Source organism: Nesoenas mayeri (genome assembly GCF_963082525.1).
Source record: "Nesoenas mayeri genome assembly, chromosome: 18".
Taxonomy (NCBI): domain Eukaryota; kingdom Metazoa; phylum Chordata; class Aves; order Columbiformes; family Columbidae; genus Nesoenas; species Nesoenas mayeri.
In genome coordinates, this window is record NC_137566.1 from 3,865,436 (window position 1) to 3,890,387 (window position 24,952).

The following is a 24,952-nucleotide window of genomic DNA, read 5'->3' on the forward strand; positions in this document are numbered from 1 at the left end:
GCTTTATGAAATGAGTGGCACCCCAGCGTGTGGCTCTAGCCAAAGGAACAGGCTGGTATCTTTGATTAAATTGGATACGTTTGTTGGATTTTCTGTTATATATAGATGAAGGTCTATTCAAGGTGATGCAGGTCTGCGAACTGAAAACGCTTTGCACACCTTGCATTTGTTTTGTGTTTATTGTATTTGTAGCAGCAGGAGGGAGTTCCACTGAAAAATACGGTCAGGACTAAGTGTTAGGACATACCTACTTGTAGCTGTTCTCTTTTGCCCTTGGTGCCTAAATATTTCTGGAAAGATAATGCAAAAAGAAATGAGCTACTCAGCAGTTTGGATGTTGGCTGGAGAGGCCACAAAGGAAGATTTTTTTCCACCTCCTTGCACTTCTAAGGCTTTTCTTGTTCAAGCTCACTCAAGATCTGCTCCCAGGAGCAACACATCTGCCTGGGACACAACACAAGTGCCGTGGAAACAGAGGGGAATCCCATGCGTTGGGGCTCCTCCCATTAATGAAATAGGTCAGGACAAGATGCTGAGACAGGTAGAATGAAGAAACACACAGGACCGCTAGTGACTGGCGGGTTTAAGGGATGGGTAAGTCACAGTGAGTCGCAGGAGTTAAACACGGAGCAGCACGCACAGCCGGGAGCCAAGCTCAACGCCAAAGGTCAGAGGCTCTCTTTAAAGAAAGGGTTGTGCGCAGCTTTCCCAGAAGAAAAGGTCCCCATGAGCATCTCACACTATGGAAAAGCTCAGGCAAGTTTAAGACAGCTCTGTCTCTAGATTTACAACTTAACTGCAGGTGGTAAAACAAAAGCTGCTTGTGGTTAAAGTTAAGGACAAAGTGCCTGGACTAGTCCTGACTTGGCTCTGCTACGGATCAGTGAGGAAAGCTAAAGCCAGCGATATGCTGCAGCTCGCTCCACGGACACGCTGCTCTGGTCCTGTGTGTGCTGTTCTCTGTGCCCACGACTTGTGCGGTGAGGAAGGGGCAGCGGAGCTGTGCAGTGCAGAATGCTGCTCCGGAGAGCACGCGGTGCTGCCATCGCTCTGCTCCTCCAGTCCGCCTGCTCTGCTGCGATTTGTACCTCACCAGCTGCTGCCTTCACGGCTTTGTATTATAATCTAATCCCCGTCTGTACCAGGTGAGCTCCTGCTCTCGGCAGAGCAAGGTGAACGCTGTTTTGAGGGCAGCACCGTTAGCTGGTAAGTCACCTCCTGGGATATGCTTCAGTATCACTGTGCTCAAAATAAAGGGGTATTTTCCTTATAGGTGCCTCCCTGATCTCTGGTATTTGAGGAACAACTTTAGTAGATTTCTGACTAATACCAAAGTGTATCTGGAAGGAAAATTTACTTCTGAAAAAAAACCAAAACACAACAAACCTTTATTAAATGTGGCATCATTGTACCAGAACAGCAGCTGTCCCAGACCAACAGGGCTTTTCAGGCTGAAGAAAAGGTTTAGGAATGCTTTTGTTCACGTGCTTGTTTTTGTTTTGAAGTGCTTTGTGGCTCAGTGGCTTTACCAGCATTCTCGATTTCTTCCTTTAAGACATCCAGCAGTGTCTGAGAACTCTCCAGAATCTGGGAAAGAAATAAAAATAGCTTATTTTTACATCACCTGTTTCTCTTATGAGTTCCCTTTGAATTCAGCTGATCTGCTTTGCAGCAAGAGGGATCTTCCACCCCTCACCACGTCTGATTCTTGGTGATATATCATCCTGTCTCACCTGTGGAGGAGTTTCTCTGGTTCATGCTCCTATTCTGAATATGAAACAAGTAAAGCAATTTATCTGGTTTAGAGCATGAGCCAGAGTGCTCCCTGTGGGCTCAACTTCAGGATCTGTTTGCTTTTATTATTATTTTTAAAGGAGATATTGATACCTGGGCTTTTTTGATCAGCATTAGATTGTGCTCAGCTGGCCCTGTTTCAACTGTCTTCCCATTAAAACTGCACGTTTTAGGTTTCTCGCTTAATGACTAGCTCAACTCTACAATGACCTTAACTCAGATTAAATTCTTCCTTTTATTAATTTTCTTCTATTTTTAGCTAATACTGTGTATCACGTAACACTCCCACTTCCTGTGCACTAAGAAGCAAGGCTACCCATGGTTTAGGAGACTCACAGCCTGTCCATCTCCCAGTTTGAAAGATCTAACAGTGGACAATTGTAACAAAATGGGATAGTAGGGTTGCAGTCCCAAAGGTGCTTTACGCTCCTGTGAACCTGTGGGAATGACGGAGCGGTCAGAGAAGCGCTAAGGTAAGTGCCCCGCGGGGGGCGGCTCCAGCAGGACGTGTTGGTGGGATCTCACCAGCTTGTCCGCAGAAAAAGGTGGAGTTTGGTGACTATCAGGGGCTGGGGAGGCAAGGATGCGATTACAGAGATGTGCACCCCTAGGAAAGGGACTTTGTTACTGGTTCCTGTTTGCAGGATGTCTGTGTTTCCAACCTACCTCTGCTTCTTACCTACTGTGACTCTCTTCTCATTTCAATAAACATGAATTCATTTGTAGGCTGGGGGTTGTAACTTGTATCTCAGGGAAGGTTTCTGGTTGTTCCTGTATCTTTACAACACCGTTTCCAAGCTGTTATATTTTTATGCAGGTTCCCCCTTCCACCCCAAACTCCCAGTTCTTGAAGTAGGCTGAGAAAACAGCTCCAGCCTCATCTGAAACGTGTCACTGGGAAGTATTGACTTTGGGAGATGAGGAGGATCTGATAGATTAATAGATTAGTGACCATATTGAAAGAAACAGTGGGAAAAGGAGAATGTAGTCAGCAGCTCCTGGGGAAGGGATGCTCTTGGACTCAGCAGCTCCTTGTTACCAACAGAGGGAAGATCTGCAAGACAGCTGGGAAGAGCCTTTTATTTTTCTAATAAGTAGATTGGTTGGTAATTCAAAAGTGAATTCAGCTGTTATCCTACACTCAGGATGAAGGAGGCCCAGCCTGTCAGGTGATGGGAAAGGCAAAGGGTTGGAGCCATCCCAGTAGCTGAAATAATGGGAATGGCCCTTGTGCTGTTTTGTCTCCTTCCCACCCCTTTACTGTGCCAACATTTCTGCTCTTTTATGATACTATCATGATCGTGTTCCACTAAAGATAGAAGGAAATGACATGAGAAGTTGAGCAAAAAGAGTGTCCAGTAAGCTGACAGCTCTCGTTATCAGTTTGGTGTTACCTGCATGAATTCATGGTTTTCTGGGTCAATGTCTTCTCTCTGGTTTCCTCTTTTCTTCCACCCCCCAAATGATCATAGAATCATTTCAATTGGAAGAGACCCTCAGGATCATTGAGTCCAACCATAACCTGACTGCAGCACTGCCCCATGTCCTGAGAACCTCATGTCCGTCTGTCCAGCCCTCCAGGGATGGTGACTCCAGCACTGCCCTGGGCAGCCTGTTCCAATGCCCCACAGCCCTTTGGGGAAGAAATTGTTCCCAGATCCAACCTCACCCTCCCCTGGCACAACTTGAGGCCGTTTCCTCTTGTCTGTGAGAAGTTTTTTTTCTTGTAGGGGTCCATTCCAAGGGCCATATCGATGTATTTTGACGATGTGCTTTAACTCAGCCCCCGCTCTCCTCCCGCTCAGACGGGCCGCTCGCTCTCGCTGGGCACCCGAAGGCGGGGGTGCTGCGCCCTTCGGCTCCGCCGGGCTGCGCCCCCAGAAGCTCCAACAGCACCAAAGCAGACCCAAACTAGGCTCCCCGTGGCGGGGCCGCCTGTGCCGGAGCTCCGGGCGGTTACCTTGCCGTAGGCCGCCTCTGTCTCGGCGATGGTCCGGTCGAGCTCGCTGCGGGCAGCCAGGTTCCGGGCCAGGCTCTCGCTGGTGCGGGCCAGCCGCTCGGTCAGCGCCCAGATCCGGCCCTGCAGCCGGGCCCGCTCCGCCTCCTCGTCCCGGATCCGCCCGCTCAGCTCGTCCCGCTGGGCGCGCAGCTCCGCCAGCCCTGCGGGCACCGACCCGTCAGCCCCGGCCCGCGCCCCGGCCGCGCCGCCGCCCGGCCCCGCTCACCCTCCCGCAGCTCCTCGTTGTAGCTCCGCAGCGCGGCCCCCGGGCCGCTCATCGCCCCGGCCCAACGTCCCGCCGCGCTCCGCCTCTTCCTGCGGCGCGGCCCGCATGGAGCCGCCGGCGGGCGCGGGGCTGTCGGCCGCCTGGCACACGCTCAGCACCGCCCTGGTGCCGCCCGCCGCCCTGGGGCTGGTGAGCGGGAGCGGGGCCGGGAGGGCGGGCAGGGCCCGGGGGAGGACGCGCCGCTCGCGGGTCTCCGGGCCCTGTCGGGACCGGCCCCCGTGGGTTCCGAGCAGGCCCCGACTCCCCGTGCTGCCGCTCCGGGTCCGGCGCTGCCGCGGTGCGGGGGGAGAAGCGGCCGGAGCTGCCGGCTGGGAAGGGGACGTGGCCGTGTTTGCTCGGGGGCTGCCAGGGGAAGGCCGTGGCGGTCCAGCCGTCCCCCCTTCCCATCACACCAGCCAGGGAAGCGTAGGGGCCAACACCAGGAGCCGGTTCCCCAGCCGCGCCGCGGCGCTGCTCCCGCTCGCTCTCCAGGGGAGATAACACCCGCCAAGGGAGGTTTTGCCCCGGTTTTGCCTCAGCCTGGCTTTTCAGGGCGCCGAGGGTGGCTCATGGCTCTCCTGTCCGTGCGTGTGTCCTGCAGTGGCTGCCAGCGGGGACAGCATGGATGGGGACAGCGGGGAAGCGCACAGCGATGGACGGTGTTTGGGTGTTGGGCCTGGGGGGTGGGCGCTTGGCTTCCAGCAGCGGCTGAGACCCCAGCGGGTCTCCACGGAGGGACAGATCTGCCAGGTTTGATGGCAGAGTCTGCGTGCGTTTGGTTCCTGTGCTGTGAGGTGAGTGGTCTCCTCTGCTTAACCTGGTATCCCCTCTGCTTTCCAGGCAGCACCGCGGTCCGGCGCTGCGGGGCCGCTGAAGGATGCCGACCTGCGGGCAGCCCTGGACGTGCTGCAGCAGCACGACTTGCACTGCGTGGTGGAGGAGTGGTTCATGGAGGTGCTGCAGACGGACCTGCAGGCAAATATAGCTCCCGAGTTCTGGAACTGTATTGGCCAGTATGAAAACACAGCCGAGGAGCCCCAGTGCGCCTCGCTCCTTCTGGACGCGTTCTGTCTCCTCAAGCGCCGCCTGGACCCCTACCTGAACAGCCTGGAACTTCTGGAGAGATGGACCAAGGCGGGATTGCTCCTGGGGACAGGTGCTCAGATGCTGCAGGAGAAGTTCTACACCATGTTCAAAGCCATCCTGTTCTTCTCCACTACCGAATCCTTCCAGGACATGATCCAGCAGTTCTACAGCCGCACTTTCAGGATATACATGCGGCAGTGGAAGAAAGGAGAAGATGGAACGAACGAGGGCGAGAGCAGCATGAGCGAGACCGAGCAGGAGAGTGACACCGAGGAGGGCGGAGGAGAGAGCCCGCTGTGTGCAGGCTGCAGCAGCAAGAGGGAGCGGTGCTGGTGCCCCAAGGCCATGGAGCAGTTCCAGCAGCTCAACGACGTTCTGTACGTAGGTGACGGGCTGGTGGCTGTCGCTCAGAACAAGCAGGTGGTCTGAATGGGGAGCAGGAGCAGGTTTTCTCGGTATCTGAGAACTGGAGGAGTCAGGCTGTGTCATGGTACAGGGTGAACCTGACACAGGGTTTCTTGCAGCTGGTTGCCGGCTGGTGGTTGAACTAGAGCAGATCTTGAGCCAGAAAGTTCCTCTCTCTGGGTGTGGGAATATCTTCGTCTTGCTCTAAGGCCTTCTGCTCACAAAGAAGTAAACTTTTCTAAATGAAAAACCTTTTGACGGCTAGCAAATAATGTTTCTAAGACAGGATAGCAGCAGTGCCATGTGTTATACACGCAGTGCATTTACGCGGGCTGTCAGAGCACTCAAGAGCTAGGCCTGCGTCTGTGGAGGGTATGGGGAGGAAGGAACTTCAGGTAGTTAGATTTTCTTGATTTGCTTGTACATTTGCTTCCCCACGCTCTGGATCGGGTCTCTGTGTCTGCAGCCGCCGGCTGAATCTGCTGGAGAGGGTGAGCGCCGATGCTGTGACCACCATCCTGCACAGGATGATCGAGGAGAGGATGGAGCAGCGGTGCAGGGGGGAGTACGAGCGCTCCTTCCTCAGCGAGTTCCAGGAGGTAAGGACGGCGCACGGGCAGCTGCTCCTGTTGCAGCTTTAGCAGCTCAGGCTAAAGTGAATTCTGCCTGAAAACACCTGGTCCAGGGCTGTCACTCTCCCCAGTTTGATTTACACCGGCAGGGGAAGGTTTGCTCTGACTCCTGTGTAATAAACCATTATATTTCACCTGGTGACGTCCGTAGTAATGAAGGAATTTCTGTGGTTCCGTTTTACGAGCTACAAGTACATGTAGTGCCACCTAACCTGCCGAGGACCCTCCCTTTGCGTAGATGGGCCCATAATTAGATTTTATGTGGCCATTCCCTGTCCTCTTTCCAAGTTTTCAACACCCCTTTAAAATAGAGAGCGAGGATGGGAGATGATACTCTGGTGTTGTTCTCACCGGTGGGCTACATATAGAATTAAAACCCTTCCTTGCAACTACCCATTTATTTTTACTGCTGCCTTAAAGTGAGATCTCATTGGGCTGTTTACCCAGCGTGACCTTAAAATCAAGTTGTTCTCCAGGCTGTGGCTGTTCCAGGACACAGCCCTGGCTCTGCGGGCTCGCTCTTTGTCCCTCGGTGCCTTTCCCTGTGCCCAAGGACAATGCGTGACGCCGGGTTGCCGTGCAAACCAGACCGCTTGCTGTGGTTGCCACAGTTTCCTTGCTGCTTGCCATGCTGGCCGTTTCTGTTGCCTGCAAACATGAGCAGTTATTTTATATTTACCTGCCTTCAGTTGCTGTGCAACACTTTCTTTATGAACCCGGTGCGAAATGCTTTTGGATGCCCTGGAGATTGTTTAAGGGCATTTTAAGGGCACAAGAGAAAATGCAGCCGTGTTCCGCTTGTCAGACGTTGCAAAAGGTCCCTTTGCTCCCACCTCATTGGAAAGGCCAATGCGTTTGGCCACAGAGTGTTGGAATATGTAAGAATTAGGAAGAGATAATTTAAAGGAAAAAAGCACAAGCCTGGCGAGCTAAAAGTGAAATGTTGTTTGATAATTGGGCTCTAACAGGAGCGCTCAGAGAAGATAAACTCATGAGGAAGAATGGGTTGGTTTGATAATAATGGTATTCATTAAAACTGAGTTGCTTTGCATCAGTTGCTGTCTATTCCTTCTGCCCGTTAGGAGAACTTGCCCAGATCGGTGCCCGGGTGTTCTGCAGTTCTCAGGTTCATCCTGCCTTGTAGTTGGTGGAGCTGGTGCATTTCTTTAGTGGTTCCTTGGTCGAGTGGATAATTAAAGATTAATGTCAGCAAACCAGACCTTGACTTACCATTTCTGTTTCAGGCTGTCGGAATTTGGTATCAAAAATATAATAAAATCTAGTAGCTATTAATACTCAAATGCTATCCCAGAAGTAGCACATATTTGCCACTTTGAAGGAGAAATTTAAAAAAAAGCATTTCATCTGGATATCGTAGTTGAGTAGTTGAGTACCTTTGAGATTTGACAGTTACATTTCTCTATAGAAAACTTAATCTTGGATACGAAAAATTAATGTTTTGATGTTCTCTGTTCAGGTTTTAATTTTATTATTAAGTGACTAGGCTGGTATTTGAGGTCTTGATGTGAAGTGCCTGAGTGTGGTTGCTTGTCTGTGAGTCCCTGGGATGACTTGCTTTGCCCTTCATTGATTTTAGGAATCATAGAAATTTTGGGCCAAGGGTGGTACGATGGGCAATTCACTCATATTCTCAGAATAGTTCTGCAGGTATAGAATGGAATTCTGCAAGAACAGAATAGCATGTCAGTTTTTTATATACCTTATTCTTTTTGGAGCCCAGCGCCTATGCACAGTCCTCAGCCACCCCTCAGAATCACAGAATCCCAGAATGTCAGGGGTTGAAGGGCCCTGGAAAGCTCATCCAGTGCAATCCCCGCATGGAGCAGGAACACCCAGATGAGGTTACACAGGAAGGTGTCCAGGCGGGTTGGAATGTCTGCACAGAAGGAGACTCCACAACCCCCCTGGGCAGCCTGGGCCAGGCTCTGCCACCCTCACCAGGAACAAGTTGCTTCTTATATTTCAGTGGAACCTCCTGTGTTTCAGTTTGCACCCATTGCCCCTTGTCCTGTCACTGGTTGTCACCAGCAGAGCCTGGCTCCATCCTCCTGACACTGCCCCTTTCCATATTGATCCCCAGGAATGAGTCCCCCCTCAGTGTCCTCTTGTCCAGCTCCAGAGCCCCAGCTCCCTCAGCCTTTCCTCACACGGGAGATGCTCCACTCCCTGCAGCATCTTGGTGGCTGCGCTGGACTCTCTGCAGCAGTTCCCTGTCCTGCTGGAACTGAGGGGCCACAACTGGACACAAGGTTCCAGGTGTGGTCTCCCCAGGGCAGAGCAGAGGGGCAGGAGAACCTCTCTGACCTACTGACCACCCCCTTTTAACCCACCCCAGGTACCACTGGCTTCCTGGCCACAAGGGCCCAGTGCTGACTCATGGTCACCCTGGACCCCCAGGTCCCTTTCCCCTACACTGCTCTCTAATAGGTCATTCCCCAACCTATACTGGAACCTGGGGTTGTTCCTACCCAGATGCAATACCCCTTGTCTTCTCCTACGCACCTGCACAACTGGATCTCCTGTATCTTTAGCTAAAGTTCGTATTCTTTCAGCTCAACTTTTCCCGTCTATAGCCCAGGCCAGGGTGTGTTTGTGGAGCAGCTGGAGGCAGCGCTGTCCTTGCCCAACAGGTAGATGTGGTAGGTGTGGGACACAGTTGTGTTCACCATCCCTCTCTCTCTCCTCTCACAGTGGATCGAAAAGGTGATCGGCTGGCTCAGCAGGGTTTTTCTGCACGACAGCCCCTCGGCACGCTCGTCTCCAGACGCCAGCAGCACCTTAAAACACTGGCGGTGCCACGTCCAAAGGTTCTTCTACCGCATCTATGCCAGCATGCGCATCGAAGAGCTCTTCAGCATCATTCGAGGTGGGTGTGACCACACTCTTGGACTGTGTTGTCCCGAAACCAGGGTTCTGTCACCTGGTGTGCAAAAAAGCCAGATTGTAGCACACAGAGATAAGATATTGTTTATTACACAGTTGTGGAAGTCCGGATGCTGGAATAATGCCAGCACACCAGCAAGAAAAGTAAAAGGCATTATATACAAAATCATATCACTATGTTCACACCCTAAAGAGCCAATTGGTTACACGTTTGCATATTGCATTACATAATGCTTTTAGCATATAATGAGCAACATTCAGCTAAAGGACGCTTTATCCAACCATCCTGAGATATGTGTTAAAGTAAGACTCAGCTAATTGTGTGGGCTCCAAAGTGTCTAGAGCTGCAAGGTCAGTAGTGTCTGTACTTTGTGATCAGGTGTTTTGCAAGTCGCTCTTATCTTTGTTATATGAGCAGACTGACTTAAAACTGAAAGGATTTACGGATCTTTAGGTTAGCAATTGCAGACAAGATTAATTCTTCTAAATGATGATAACAACAGGGTGAATGATAAATCTGTCTTAATCCCGTGCTGTGCCACCCTGTCTCCTCTTGCCTCCCCACTGTGTCCGATGGCTGCTCGGTCTGTAGATTTCCCGGAGTCGAAGCCTGCTGTGGAGGACCTCAAATTCTGCTTGGAAAGGACTAATCAGAGGCAGCAGCTGCTCAGCTCCCTGAAAAGTGCTCTGGAAGTGCGACTTCTGCATCCTGGTGGGTTTGACATCCCCGTGTACATCATAACACTGTAGGGAGCCTGGGCGTGAGGGGGATCTACAGGGAGCATCATCTGATTTTGTGTTTGATGAGTGAGAGGCAGGCAGACCACACATCACTGCTGTCCGTGCCGGAGTCTGCATGGGCAGCAGTGCCTGATCGTATCCCAGCTCCTTTTTACCTCATTTTTGCAGTGCGGTCCGGAGCCAAGCTAGAAGTTTAGCTTTGGTCCATGCGGGTCAAGGCTTCTTTGCTGTGTGTGGTGTGAGCTCCTAATGCACCGCCGGGGCTTAGCTGGTTTCTCTCAGTCTCTGAGCCTGCGTTTGCAGCTGGAACTGGTTTCTCAGACACATTCCTTCCTCTCGCTTGCAGGAGTCAACACATCGGACATCATCACTCTGTATATCTCGGCCATCAAGGCCTTGCGGGAGCTCGACCCCTCTATGGTTATCCTGGAGGTCGCCTGTGAGCCCATCAGGAAGTACCTGAGGTAGGAAGCTGGTGGGACAGTTGTACGCATCCCTTTTCCCTCCTCTTCCCTTCACCTGCTCTGTTCCTCTGGCCTCTCGGCAGGACTCGGGAAGACACGGTGCGGCAGATCGTGGCTGGTCTCACAGGGGATGCCGAGGGCTCCAGTGATCTTGCGAATGAGCTCTCGAAAGCTGACCCGGTGACCCTGGAGAATGGCCAGGAGAGTGACGATGACATCGCAGAACCAGGGGACTGGGTTCCTGACCCAGTTGATGCAGATCCAGGTGAGATGCCAAGCCCAAAGTCCTGCTATTCTCCCTGCTGGGCTGTAGTCCGGAGCAGCTTGTCGCTAGTCCTGGAGAGCTGAGCTGGGCTGGGGCAGGTCTCTGTTAATCTCACGCTGTCATCTGCTGCATTTCACTAGGAAAATCAAGTTCCAAGCGTCGGTCCTCGGACATCATCAGCCTGCTGGTGAGCATCTATGGCAGCAAGGACCTGTTTATCAACGAATACCGCACGCTTCTGGCTGACCGGCTGCTACATCAGTTCAACTACAGCGTTGAGAGGTGAGGTCCATGTGCCCAACCCCAGGGCTTCCCATGGTAAAATCACCCGCTAAAGGTGCTTCAGACTCAGTCCTGTGAACAGTTGTTTCTGCAGCCAGGAATGTCTTGGGATGTTTCCTCTGCAGCTTTGGGGTTGCATCTAGAATTTCATGTGCTCACCTCTTCTCAGGCTGCTTCTTGCTCAGGACTGAGTCACAACACCCTCTTAACTCCATCCCATGTGTTCTGGCGGCTCCCAGGCTGCTGAGGGTCAGCAGAAAGTGTCAAAGTAAGAGAAAGGGATGAAGCCTCAGGAAACCTCAGTTGCAACCCAACTGTGTCTTGGTTCAACAGTGGTTTTCCTTCCTGTGAGATGCAGCCGGTGTGAGCCACATCTAGGGTGTGCAGGTTCAGGAAAGCGGCTCCCCAAATGCTGCGGTCGCACTGTGCTGTGGCAGGGGATGGCTTAGTGCTGTGCTCGTCCAAATGCAAGTGATGTGGAGGGCCTCAAAAGCTGCTGCTGGCCTACAGAGAGGGTGATTGTTCCTCACTTGGATGCCAGGAGGCATCCTGTTCAGTAATGTGCCTTGTGAGTCTCCTTGGGAGGAGCACAGGTGGGCCAGAAACGGCTCTCTCTGGCTGTGGTGCAAAGGGTGGAGGCCAAACCAGGCTCGTCTGTGTGAGGGACCCGTGTCTGATCTGTTGTTTCTCTTCTCAGGGAAATCCGCAACGTGGAGCTGCTGAAGCTGCGGTTTGGTGAAGCTCAGATGCACTATTGCGAAGTCATGTTAAAAGTAACTTTTTTTAACATTCCAATCCTGGGTGTTTGAGCTCACTGGGGACAGGGAGGAATTTGAGGATTGACCCAAAAAGGGTATTTTAGGAAAGTTTAGTTCCCAAAATCCCAGTGAGGGGGCTGATTTCTCACAGGCAGACGTGCATTGAAAATCATGTCTGGTTTTTAAGCCCCATGGGTTGGGTTATTGACTCTGGGGAATGGTCACTGGTGCTGTTGTCTGTCCTGCCCTTCCTGCAGTACAGGGCTCTTGCCTGGGCTGTTCCAGCTCCTCTGGCATTGGGACTCTGCAGTTTAATTCACTTGCAGCACTGCGGGAAGAGCACAGATCCAGAGGGACCCCAGTGTGGGCTCTCTTGAGTTATATGCTCACACGCATCATCACGTCATTTCCAGTGTCCCCATCATCACTTGGAGATATTAGTCACCTTGTTTAAGCTTCTCCTTTACTAAGGGTTAGTACTGACTTGCAAGAGAAGCTGTGCTCGTCCAAAATCAAGTGATGTGGAGGGCTTCAAAAAGCTGCTGCTGGCCTACAGAGAGGGTGACTGTTCCTCACTTGGATGCCAGGAGGCGTCCTGTTCAGTATCCTCTGCCTTTTCCAGGACATGGCTGACTCGCGGCGCATTAATGCCAACATTCGTGATGAGGAGGAGAAACTCCCGGAGGAGGAGAAGCCACCATTCAGCCTCGTCGCTGTTATCCTGTCGAGTGAGTTCTGGCCACCGCTGAAGGAGGAGAAGCTGGAGCTTCCGGAGCAGGTCAAGGAGGCCATGGAAGCCTATTCCAAGAAGTATGAGAAATTAAAGGTGAGGCAACCTTAACACTCCTTAAAAAAGGTGTATGCTGTTCAGACTATTACATAGTGTGGCTTATGCAAAGTCCCCTTTAACATCCCTTAAAGTTTAGCTGCTAGTATACCCGTGCTGTTATGGTGGAATCTCAAAGTCCCTCAGCTTTTAGAAGCTGTGCTAGTTTAGCTGTTGCCAAAAGAAGGGTTTATCTCACATGAGGTGCCAGGGCTGTCATAGGGATTGTAGCTAGGGAAAAGAGTTTTCTAAAGTATGCCAGTGTTTGTTAGTTAAATGGATACTGAGCTGGAAGCTCTTGGGCATCCGAAGTCTGGTCTAAGCTTGTTGGCCTGAGTTCAGGAGTAGTAAGAGTGACACTCTCTCCACTGCTCTGTCACTCTCCTCCTGTTTGTCCTCTTGAAAATAAACTCTTTTAACACGGTCTCATTTTAAGATTCACTGTTAGTCTGGAGTTTGAATGTGGCTTCTCCTTCTGCCTGTGGTCTCTCCTGGGTTGTTTCATTCACTTCTGGAGGGTCTACGTTAGACAGTTGAAGTGCAAGCATTTTTGGTCAGTTTGTGGCTCAAAGATGGAATACGTGCCTTTATAAACAGCGTGGCAAGGTGGAAGAGAGGCAGACCGAGCAAATGTAAGCAACCGTGAAGTATTCTTCTGTTCTCCAGGCACTTGATCGTGGCAGTTAGTCAGATAGAGAAGGCTGAGGTGCATCTTGCTCTGCACATACAGAATGGGTTGGAAGCAGGAGCATCTGTCTGGAAGTCAAGGAATATCTCGGTCACTTCCAGAGCTGTGCTCTTGGCTTTCTCACCTTGCAATTTCTTACCCGATGGAGTGCAGGTGACACAGCTGGAGCATGGATGATTCAGAATCCAGGTCGACCTGTCATGCGTGGTGTGTGTGCACACACAGATGGTTCTTGCAGCCAACCAGAACACAATTTGGTGTCTGATGCACATGTTCCTCTTTGCCTGTCCACTTGTGCTCTGACTCCACTTCAGGCCCGGTTTCCTATATCCTTTCTTGAATTTGTTGTTTTGCACCAGATGATACATGCCACGAGGCTGGGAAGCTCACAGCTCTAGGTCAGGGGTGTCAAACCCATTTTGAGTAGGATTCCTACTCATTTTGTAGGAGTAGTTACATTTATACAGTCCTAAAATTACATTTGGCCCCTTGAAGGCAACCGTGAGGCTGATGTGGCCCCCCGTGGAAATGAGTATTACACCCTGCTCTAGATCCTGTCTCTTCTGCTGTAGCTACGTGCCACATGTGGCTGCCAGGTGATTGTGTCCTGCTAAAAATTAGGAGGGGATGGAGGAGGGGATGCAAGGAGGAAGCAGTGTCCTTGAGCATCCCCACCTTCAAAGCACGCAGTTGTCTTTTCACATCAGTCTCAGAACAGACTGCTTCTCTTCTAATGAAATCCTGCCCCTATTTTCCGGTAGGAGTTTGTCCTGAGTGGCCCAGTTGGTCTTCCAGTGTCTCCTCAACCTGCGCTTGCCCTGCCGGAGAGCTGAGAGACTGGCAAGGGCTGGACGCCAACCTGTGCCAAGGAGGACGTTTCCCATGGGGGTGGTGGCAGCGCTGGGTGACTCATGAACAGGGGAGCAGCTTTGGTATCTGGTGTGTGGAGCGCAGCTGGCCCTGGTGGTAGAGGGTTGTTTGCCATAACACAGCTCTTAGTGGTTCTTGTTAGATCCGCTCTGAGCGGCTGCTGCCCGCTTTTCCAGGCCATGAGGACCCTGAACTGGAAGTACCACCTGGGCCTGGTGAACCTGGACGTGGAGCTGGCAGACCGCACCCTGTCCCTGTCCGTCTCTCCCGTGCATGCCGCCATCATCCTGCACTTCCAGACCAAGAGTGAGTGTCGTGGCAGAGACTCGGCATGACCACCCATGTCTGTGCTTCCCGTGGGGACTGGGTGGGAAAGCCACGTTGCTCAGGTGGCTGAAGGCTCTGAGAGCTCTGGCAGCAGGACCAAGACCTAGTTCATGGGCTCAGATCATGAGGGCTCAGCCAGGTCTCCAGCTCTCCAAGGAGACAGCACCGGGCAGCACCACAGCCCAGTGACCGCTCTGCTTTTGGGCAGTCGCTACACACAGCAGCTCACTCCTGGCAGTGGCTCTGCAGCCTTCCCCAGTCTCTGTAACGTCCTGGCATGTCCCTCACACCAAGAAAGGCCTTGAGGTGCTGGAGTGAGTTCAGAGAATGGAATGGAGCTGGTGAGGGGCTGGAGCACAAGTGTGATGGAGCGGCTGAGGGACCTGGGGGGTTCAGCTGGAGAACAGGAGCTGAGGGGAGACCTTCTGATCTCTGAACTGCCTGAAAGGAGCTTGGAGCCAGGGGAGTCGGGCTCTGCTCCCCAGGAACAAGCGCCAGGAGCAGAGGAAACGGCCTCAAGTTGCGCCAGGGGAGGTTGAGGTTGGATGTGGGAACAATTTCTTCCCCAAAGGGCTGTGGGGCATTGGAACAGGCTGCCCAGGGCAGTGCTGGAGTCACCAGCCCTGGAGGGTTGGACAGACAGACATGAGGTTCTCAGGACATGGGGCAGTGCCAGGGGTGGTTAATGGTTGGACTCTTGAGGGTCTTTTCCAACCAAAATCATTCTGTGATTCTATGCTGGAGGTGGGTGGGTGTCCTGTTCTCTTCTTTTCTCTGCTATCCGTGTTCTCCGCAGGTACATGGACACTGACAGAGCTCAGTGAAGTGCTCAAGGTACCCGTGACGTCGCTGAAGCGCAAGATGACGCTGTGGCTGCAGCAGGGTGTCCTGCGGGAAGAGCCCCCAGGCACCTTCACCGTGATTGAGGAGGAGCAGAAGGACCAGGGGGAGAAGGTGGTTCTGATAGACAGCGATGACGAGGGGGACTCTGCCATGGCGTCACAGGCTGACCAGAAAGAGGAAGAGCTGCAGGTACCCATCTGTGCATCTTGGTTCCTTGCAAAGCTGGCAGGACAACGCAAACATCTCGTGCTTTTGTCTTTGGGGAATCTGATTAAGTTGATGAATTTGATTTGCACTTTGGATTTGCATTTTCCACTGCAAGTGGCTCAGTCCAGCAAGGGGCTTTTTTTGAAGTGGTTATCTCTTGATTAATGGTCACTGGTGCAGGTGCTGGATTGCAGCCTTCCCTCCTGAAAAGTGCCCAGCTGCTGAGCCACACAGCTCTTCGCACAGCTCTAAATGCCTTTTTATTTTCAAGTTTAAAAAACCAAAAGTCTGAGACATTATTCCATATTTGAAAATAGTCATAACTTACTTGGATTCACCCAAGCAGAGCTTTTTGGCACTTAAATTGCCAGAAAGGTTTACACAGCACTAACAGCTGGACCTTTGCTGTGTCTGTGTTGTGGTTCCTGGGCACTTCCAGTGCTTTTCCTGCCCGTGTGTCCTCTGTGTGTTGTGTCACTGCGCAACATGGAGGTGTCATACCGGTGTTTATCCACTGAGGGTCATGCACGTCTTGCACGTCAAATCCCAGTTTCTGTCCGTGTGTCTCAACACCCGACGCTGATGTTTTTCTTTCAAGACCACATGCTCATGGCTGAGAGCAGAACTTACTGCCAGCCGCAGCCCTGCTCTGCTTCTGGGACGTGGGATGCTAACGCACCCCTTTTCTTCATGGTGTAGGTGTCAGTGTGAGTTATTGTTGTGTGTTCACCCTCCGCAGCTGTTCTGGACGTACATTCAGGCTATGCTGACCAACCTGGAGAGCCTGTCCCTGGAGAGGATTCACAGCATGCTGAAGATGTTTGTGATGACAGGCCCGGTGGTGACAGAGATCGATATACAGGAGCTGCAGGGTTTCCTCCAGAAGAAGGTCCGGGACCAGCAACTCATCTACTCCGGAGGTGTCTATCGCCTGCCCAAGAACTGCAACTAGACTGCGAGCGTCCCTGCTCCCCTCGGTGTCACTGCTCCCTGCCTGTGCTCGGCTCCTCAGTGCCTCCCAGCTCTGTGCATCCTGCTGGGGACGTTCTGTGCCCTGGGGGTTCGCTCTGCCCTCTTCCCCTAAAGGGTTTCCATGTGGAGACAGCAGCAGCCTGGCCTGTGCACCCCACAACTTCTGGGGCTGGGCCTGCTCCCCACATGGCTTTTCCTCCCTTACGTGAGTGTCTGGGCCAGCTTCACTGGTTAATAAAAACCAGCAGTCTCCTTTTGCAGATGGTACCGACTCTTTTCTTTCCTCTCCTCTCGGCAGAGCGCCCTTGGCACCAGCCTTCCCACAACCCAGGGTGGGCAGGGACCTCCCCGCTCTACCGGGCACCGTCTCCCTTTCGGTGGGCCTCCGTCTGCAGCCTTGGAGGGGTTTGGAAGGGCTCTCTTGGCTCCCGTTGCTGTCTGGGTCTCTCTGTGTGGCTAAAGCCGCGTCTTGCAGCTGGCACTGATGAGCAAGGCCCTACACGAAAGCAAGTGTTGCCGCTGTCTCCTTTGGCTGATGTGGGAGGAAAACTCCAGGGTCCGCTTACCCCTATTTGAGGCTCTGAAATGGTGTGGAATCACTTTATTGTGGGTTGAAGAATGCTTTAGATGGATGAGGCATAACAGTTCTTTAGTCTCGGGGGCAAGTGAGTGGATTACCCAGGTGCTGGCAGAATCGCATTGTTATGGCAGGAACACACGTGTCCCACGGCCACGGATGGTGTCCCCAGGAGTGCATAATTCAGAGTTATTGGCACCACTGAGATCAGCGAGGCAGTGGATGGGATATCCCCGAGCTCCGCTGGTTAAATGTCACACCCAAACAAGGGTACAAGATCAGACAAAGGGTTTCGGATTGTCTTCAGTCTCCACTCAACAGCATTCAGGGTTCCTCAGTCCTCCTTTCCCAATGGGTTTTACTCATCAAGAGGAATATGTTTAGGAAATCTGGCTTTTACTAAAAATTTTCTTTCTGTGAAGCAAAGAACTGAGTTTCTGTAGCTCAAGGAGTCTTTCCTGTGCATTGCTGAATCTTCTGGCCCAGCCTGTGGGCACTGGGGCAGCTGGAACTGAGATACCAAAGGGCCAGGCTTAAAACATGGGAGCAGCCTGTAAGCCTGGCTCTGCGTCCAGGCGCACGAGAGACTTGTGGCACATCGAAAACAAACTGTATTTAATATTTAACCTTGTTTTTCAGTGCCTGAAGGCCCGCAAGTCCTGGCGGGCATCCTTTGTGCAGCCACGGGCAGGATATGACACGGGTCTCCCCTCGGGCACCTTTTCCTCTGTGGCTGAGCGCGTGTTGTGTTTCGCTCCAGGCTCATGGTCTGCAGCATTAGGAGCTGTTTGGCGTGTTCTGTTGTGAAGCTTAAAATGTTCCTTGTGCTGTAGGGGCTCTGTGAATAACTGAATAAACCCCAATCTGTGATCATGTAGGATTTTACTCCAGGTAAAGCCGAGAAAGATGAGCAGCAGCTAATTCCAAATGACAGCAGGCTGGGGAGGGAAATCCACACCTGAATGCATAAGGAGCCCCCCCAGAGCCTGGCAGGACACCCGACTGGACCTGTTGTCACCTGAGGGTGCGGGGATGGCCAGGACACGGTAATGGCCTCATCATCGCTGTGCCCAGCATGGGATGTGCCTTGGGACATCCCTGGACACCATGCGTGGAGGACATGAGACAAGATGTGGAAGCACAGCTTGTTCAGCCCTGGGCAGAGCTCCGTGCTCCCTGCTCCTGCAGCAGGTCCTGGTGGCGTTTCCCTTGGGAAAACGCCTCCCGGGGGGTTCTCCACGTTCCCCCAAAGGCTGCTCAGCTCCTTGTGCTCAGCTCCTTGTGCTCAGCTCTTGCTCAGACCTGCAGCCACTACGGAATAAATCAAAGCAGCACACAAGTGCCAAAACCCGTGTGCTCTGGGAGGACAAAAGGGAGCAAGGTGTGGGCAGGTGGTGGGGGCATCCCTGGGGGACACCTCTGTCCTGGCTGTGCTGCAGTGCAGAGCCCCAGGGCTGCGTTTCACAGCTGCTCTTTTTCCCTTTCCCCCCCCTTTCCCGCCTGTCTTTCCCCATTTTCTTTTCCCCCTTTTCCTCCCTTTCTTTTCCCCCCTTTCTTTTCCCCTCTTCCTTTTCCCCCTTCCTTTTCCCCCCTTCCTTTTCCCCCCTTCCTTTTCCCCCCTTCCTTTTCCCCCCTTCCTTTTCCCCCCTTCCTTTTCTCCCTTCCTTTTCCCCCTTCCTTTTCCCCCTTCCTTTTCCCCCTTCCTTTTCCCCCTTCCTTTCCCCCCTTCCTTTCCCCCCTTCCTTTTCCCCCTTCCTTTTCCCCCCTTCCTTTTCCCCCCTTCCTTTTCCCCCCTTCCTTTTCCCCCTTCCTTTTCCCCCTTCCTTTTCCCCCTTCCTTTTCCCCCTTCCTTTTCCCCCTTCCTTTTCCCCCTTCCTTTTCCCCCTTCCTTTCCCCCCTTCCTTTTCCCCCTTCCTTTTCCCTCTTCCTTTTCCCCCTTCCTTTTCCCCCTTCCTTTTCCCCCCTTTCTTTTCCCCCCTTCCTTTCCCCCCTTCCTTTCCCCCCTTCCTTTTCCCCCCTTCCTTTCCCCCTTCCTTTCCCCCCTTCCTTTCCCCCTTCCTTTTCCCCCCTTCCTTTTCCCCCCTTCCTTTTCCCCCCTTCCTTTTCCCCCCTTCCTTTTCCCCCTTCCTTTTCCCCCCTTCCTTTTCCCCCCTTTCTTTCCCCCCTTCCTTTTCCCCCCTTCCTTTTCCCCCTTCCTTTTCCCCCCTTCCTTTTCTCCTCTTCCTTTCCCCCCTTCCTTTTCCCCCTTCCTTTTCCCCCTTCCTTTTCCCCCCTTCCTTTTCCCCCCTTCCTTTTCCCTCTTCCTTTTCCCTCTTCCTTTTCCCTCTTCCTTTTCCCACTTCCTTTTCCCCCCTGCCTTTTCCCCCCTGCCTTTTCCCCCCTTTTCCCCTCTTTTTTCCCTCTTTTTCCCTTTCCCCCTTTTTCCCATACCCTTTCCCCCTTTCCCCCTTTCCCCCTTTCCCCCTTTCCCCCTTTTCCTCTTCCCCCTTTCCTTTCCCTTTTCCTACTTTCTTTTACTCCTACTTTCTTTTACTTCATTCCATTTTATTCTCCTTTATCCTATTTTAATTCTACTACTCCAGGAAGGAGGACGGAGCCCCAGGCAGCCCCGGGAAGGCAGGCGGCCGGGGCAGCGTCTGGCAGCCCCGGGAAGGCAGGCGGCCGGGGCAGCGTCTGGCAGCCCCGGGAAGGCAGGCGGCCGGGGCAGCGTCTGGCAGCCCCGGGAAGGCAGGCGGCCGGGCAGCCGGGGCAGCGCCCGGCGGCCGCGGGAGCCGGAGCCGCCCGCTCTGTGCGCAGCACGTCCCGCCCTGCGCTCCGCGTCTGGCCGGCGAGCGCCTGGGTGAGCTGCGGCACGGCTGGGGGGGAATGTCTCATTTGGATCTTTTTGAGACCAAAGGAACTGCCACCTTTGCAGCCCTGCAGCGGCGTCTGGCCCTGACCACCGGAGAAGCCCGTGGTGAGGAATGCGGCTGGTTCACCTTATTTTATAGATCAGTATGTGTGTGGGTGCAGGCGGCTCTACCCACAAGGCAGGGTGCTGCGGGGCGGTGAGACCAAAGCCATGGTGGGGTTATGAAAGTCAGGACAAGACGAGCATCCTTCCCGCCCCGACCTTTCCCAGCCACCCACGACACTCCCCCGTGGGCTGTGATGAGCGTGTCCGTCCTCAGCCCGGGGCGAGCGCTGCGCTGCCGGGGGCACCCGGACCCGCGTCCGTCCCCCCGCGGAGCCGCCAGCCGAGCCGTGGTGTGGTCGTTTCCAAGTGTTACAACAAGGAAAACTCTGGTTTAATGAGCGCTTCAGCTTTTAAGGAATGTAAAAGTCTTAAAATTAATTGAAACAAGCTGGAAATGCAATTTTTCAGCCTGAGCGGAGGAAGCTGGAATAAAACCCCAAACAGGGCTTTGGGCTCTTCCCTGCACTGTTTGCCACCCAGCCACATGGATTCAGGCCAGAGCTGAGTCTGCTGGCCTGGGCAAAGCCCCGTCCTGGGTCCCTCACCCTGGCAAATCATTTCTGCTTTCAGAGGAAAGAAAAAATACATGTAGCTTGAAAATGCATGTAAAATCACATTCCTTTACTCCTTAGGTGCTTGGAAGTGGGCTCAATTCCTCCGGGGTGTTGTACAGACGCCCTCGTTGCACACTATGAACCCTTTCCATGAACACTCGTTTACGTGGGTAAGTGTTGTGACGATTTTCGCTGATCGATGGTTTGGAGCTGATGTTTATGGCATCGAGGGGACGCTGTGTAGGTGACTGTCCCACCCGCAGCGGGAGCAGCTGCGGGCACTCGCTGCTCTCCACCTCTTCCAAATCATTTCCCCAATTTTCCATGTTTCCCCCCACAGTTTTCTACCTTTTATTCCAATGTCAAAAGCAGCGTGACCTCCCAGGCACCGCGGTACATGCCCCTGCCCTCTCCCACCCTGCTTGCCGCCCTGGCTCTGATCCCAGCCCGTTCCTCACGGCGTGACCATGACCATGACCGTGACCATGACTGTGACCTTCCTGGTGGCCCCGACGCCACCACGACGGGCACGTGAGGACCCGAAGCTGCCAAACCCATTTTTCTTTCTATTTTCCTTTTTTTGATTGTTTTAGTGAGGTGGGGGTGGAGCTCAACTGGCAGAGAAAGAAGCAGCAGATTAAACTGGGTTTTAGGAGCGATCATCTGGACCAGCACCCCTTGAATGGCTTTAAAAAATGTAAGTTAGATACAAATCCTCGCTTTCCTTCAAAAAGAGTGATCGCCCTCATTTACCTTGGTCTATTTATAAACTGTTTAGAAGGGCCACGATAACCCAAGCAGGATGCGGCGTCCCTACAGGGGACATTCTCCGGCCCATGAATAAACTGTTTGGTTTATTCAGGACATGTTAAAGCAGGGCTGGAAATTCTGGCTAAGAGTGAGACTGAGAAGAGCACGGGGTCTGGCTTGATCCTGCCTGAGGAGCCACTGGTTTGTGCTGGTTTTACACTGATTTTGCTGCGGTTTGTGCTTCTCGCTGCTGTTTAGGATGCTCAAGGGTTGATGGCGCAGAGGGACCCCCTGGATGCAAGGGGCTGGAGCAGCAGCAAAAATTCAGGGCACATCAACACGAGGTGAGTGATATAAAAGGCTAAAAAACTCACCCAACAGCTCAAGCCACCTTGCGGAGTCGGGGGGTGGTTGGTAGCGCTGCGGAAAGGGCAGCTCGGTGCTTGGAAAAGGGATCGCTGGGTCTGGAAATGCCCCCGCGGGGCTGCACGTTGCACACAAAACCTCGGGCAGCCCCACGGCAAAGCACCCACTGCCCACCCTGGGAAAGGTCATTGCGTTATATACTTTGACTCTTCCCTTTTCAGTGACACAGGAGGGGCTGGCGCCGAGGGTTTCTATGTCCCCATCCCGGTGCCACTTCCCCTTCTCCACTTGCAGGCTCTCGCTTTCTGTTTCGGGGCTCCCTGCCTGCTCCATGGGGTGTATTTCTGAGCTCTATATCTGTTTTCCTGGTGGTTCCAAGCCTGTGACCCTTTCAGCCTTCTTTAGCTTCTCTTTTGGCAGATTTCCTCCTTTTCTGCAGTTTCTGTGGGGAAGGCCAGTGCCGTGGGTATGGGACTCTGTCTCAGAGCTGCCAGGGCTCACACTGGACCATTCTGGGCTCTGGGTCCCCAAAAGGGACCCACTGGCCCCAGGGGGTTCATTCCCCTCATTCAGGCTTCCCAGGGGAGCAGAGAGGCCAAGGGTGTTTGCAGGTGTTTGGGATGCAGCTGCTGCTCATCAGCCCTGGAGGTGTTTTGACTAAACAGGCAACGTGCCAAAAAAATGGAGGAAAAACCTAAAATTGCCATAAAAGTCAGCACCCAGCAGCAAGGGGCCGTGCAGCCGCCCCAGCCGCCGGGGATGCTTTGTGGTGGGGACCCATCAGCTGCGGGTACCCAAAGCAGTGGGTCCAGGTCAGCTCGGCGGTCGCCGTGTCCCCGTCCTGCAGCCCCGGCCGGGCAGGGCCGCGGGAGAGGCCGTGTTTGCACAGTCGGTGCTGGTGGCTCCGCAGGAAGGGCCGTGGCACCGCGGCCGCTCGCGCCATCCTGACCCAGCCGCCATTTCCTCCCCGCATGGGGCCCAACCCGGGGGCACGGCCTTGGAAACCGGCAGGGACACAGGGGACAGGGCTGGGGGCCCCCGGGTGAGTGGGGGACACCAGGGGGGAGCAGGCTGGCCCTACTGCACACCCCTGCACTAGACCCCCCTGCATGCACAGAGCGCCCCACTACATGTGGGGCCCCCGCAATGTGCTGCACCCCCGCCTGCACACAGCCCCCCGTGCACTGCTGCCCCATTGCATTGTGCCCACAAGCATTGCCCCTCCACGTGCCACCCCTCCCCAGGATGTCCCCTCCCCATGGCACCCAGCAGGACGGCAGCTGCTCCCCCCGCTTTTGGGGACGCAGCCCCCACACCAGGGCCATGGCAGCAGCTGCACAGGGTGATGTTTTGGCCAGGAACATGAGCAGGGGCTGTTTTCCATGGTCCCATCCCCCATGTCCAACCCCTGCCCCATGGGCCGTGCTGGAGGGATGTCACCACATGGGACACCTCTCAGTGCCACCAATGCCCTGGCCTCCCACTTCCCCAGCTGCTCCCCCGGCTCTTTTCACAGCCACCCCAGACTGAGCTGGTGATTTTGGAGGCCAGTGGGTGGTGACACCAGGACTGTGTCCCCAGCTGCAAGTGCCAGCCCTGTGTCACCCTATGTGCACCATTGTGTCACTTGCACGAGCACCCCGTGGCTGTTCTTGTCCCCTCCAGGTCAGACAGGGGCTGGTGGTGGCCACTCTCCCTCACTCGTGTCCCCATCCCCACGTGCCATCAGGCTCCCCCAGTTCCACAGGGGTCCTGTGCAGGTCAGTCCCATGTCCCCTCCATAACCAGGAGCACATTGCCCTCTGCTCCAGCCGTGGTCCCCACCATGTCCCTTTGTCCCCACGGCTTGCACGAGCAGAGCGAGCTTCCCTCCTGGCCGCACTTTGAGCCCCATTTCCACCCTCCCTTCATTTCCTGCTGCCTTTTGGATACTTCCTGTCCCCCCCCATGCCCCAATGTCCCCCACTGGGCCACTGGAGATGGCTCACGCTCCTTCCCAGTGACAGCCCAAGGTTTCTCTGGGCTGTGGGGGTTTGCTAACAGCCCTGGGGTCGTGCTGGGAGCTGCTTGCTTCTGTTAGAGTATTGGGGGGGCATTGCTTTTGTTTTATTTAACGGCGCTTAACTGCACTGCTTGAGGGAAGTTCTTGCCTTGCAAAAACCCGAATTACCCAGAAAAACATCTCTTCTCAGGGCTGCTCTCCGAACAGCCACCCAAGCCCATCCCGAGGGCACCTCCAGCCCCGCGTCAGCCCTGATGGGCTTCCCGCCCTGCGAGCAGCTCCCAGCCACCGGTGGCCCGTCCGTGGGCTGAGCAGCTGTGCCTTCATGCCACAGAAATCCCCACATTTGCAAGGATTTGTTAGGCAAATGCCTCCCTGGCCGCAGCAGGTCTGGCTGCCTGGCACCGGGTCCGGACACTTTGTGGAGCCTGCTTGGAGCATCCCCTCCCCGTGGAGATGCGGGAACCATCACATGCATCACAGACACAACGGGATCTGCGCTGGGATGCTCCAAAACAACCCAATCTTCCTTTTTTTTCTTCCCACCACCCCCATTTTTGCTCTGGAGCAGCTTCCAGCTGAGGTTTTATCGAAAAATAGGAGCTTGGTTGCCAAGAGGTTGTGTTTGGGCAGCTCTGCCTTTGCCAAACAGGCTTATTTTTTCAGGAAAAAGCCTTGGCTGGGCTGTACAAACACAAGTGAGAGGTGGGGTGTTTGGTAGGGCTGAAGGAGCTGCAGGTGGAGGTGAGGAGGAGCCGCCGCGATGAGCCTTGGCACGGCTGGGTACGGAAAAACCCCGCTGCTTCCTTCTTCCCTCTGCTAACCCGCCGAGGGAAGGAGCGGTTTTACCCTGGGGGGTGTGCAGCGATATCTCAGGGTGCCAACAGTGGCAATTCCAGAGGTCGGTCCTGCAGCAGCTGTGCAGCCTGGCCTGGCTGTCCCATGTCCCCATGTCCCCCTGCCACGCGGCCAGCGGGGGATAAAGGGGATAAAAGCCTCAGCAGGGCCGGAGCGGACGAGTGCAGCGGAGCAGGAGCCCGGAGACAGACAAATCAACTATGTTGGACTTGCTGTTTTTTTCTAGACTTGCTAATTTTTTCCCACATTCACTCTGTTGTCATTCTCCCTGTTTCCCCTTCTAGTGAGAAGCTTTGTCCCCGAGCTGCACCGGTGCTGGCTCAGCCCCGATAACCTCTGCTCAGCATCACCACTTTGACATTTACCGGTGACAAGTTCCAGCCTAATTACACCCCAGAGGGTGGGGATGTTTTGCCCAAACTCGGGGCTTTCGAGGCCACACGGCTGATGAGCTCATCCCGCGGTCCCGTCCCTGTCCCGCCGCGGCCGCCCGGCATTCATGTTTCTTCGCACGATGCGGCTGTGACGGCAGCCGCCGCGGAGGCTTTGGGCGAGAGGGGG

At 54.1% G+C, this 24,952-nt stretch overlaps 1 protein-coding gene across 2 annotated transcripts; it reads left to right on the plus strand.

Moving 5' to 3' along the window:
- The first annotated feature begins 3,739 nt into the window (after positions 1–3,739).
- Positions 3,740–16,539, plus strand: ANAPC2 (anaphase promoting complex subunit 2). 2 transcript variants are annotated; one of them, XM_080356015.1, is made up of 13 exons: positions 3,740–4,208; positions 4,899–5,521; positions 6,016–6,148; positions 8,894–9,068; positions 9,678–9,797; positions 10,173–10,290; positions 10,374–10,555; positions 10,696–10,837; positions 11,535–11,610; positions 12,218–12,421; positions 14,156–14,285; positions 15,103–15,338; positions 16,096–16,539. In XM_080356015.1, the coding sequence occupies exons 1-13, from the start codon at positions 3,783–3,785 to the stop codon at positions 16,306–16,308; spliced, it is 2,778 nt and encodes a 925-aa protein (XP_080212141.1). In that variant the 5' UTR covers positions 3,740–3,782; the 3' UTR covers positions 16,309–16,539. The 2 variants fall into 2 exon arrangements, 1 of the variants encoding a protein (XP_080212141.1); XR_013923027.1 differs by lacking the exons at positions 15,103–15,338; positions 16,096–16,539 and adding an exon at positions 13,871–14,048 and having other exon boundaries at positions 14,156–14,277.
- Positions 16,540–24,952: the final 8,413 nt, after the last annotated feature.

Coding starts and splice junctions, on each gene's coding strand:
- ANAPC2 (XM_080356015.1), top strand. CDS start 3,783: ATGGTCCGGTCGAGCTCGCTGCGGGCAGCCAGGTTCCGGGCCAGGCTC. Junction 6,149..8,893: donor TCCTCAGCGAGTTCCAGGAG/GTAAGGACGGCG, acceptor CTCCTCTCACAG/TGGATCGAAAAGGTGATCGG. Junction 11,611..12,217: donor ATTGCGAAGTCATGTTAAAA/GTAACTTTTTTT, acceptor TGCCTTTTCCAG/GACATGGCTGACTCGCGGCG.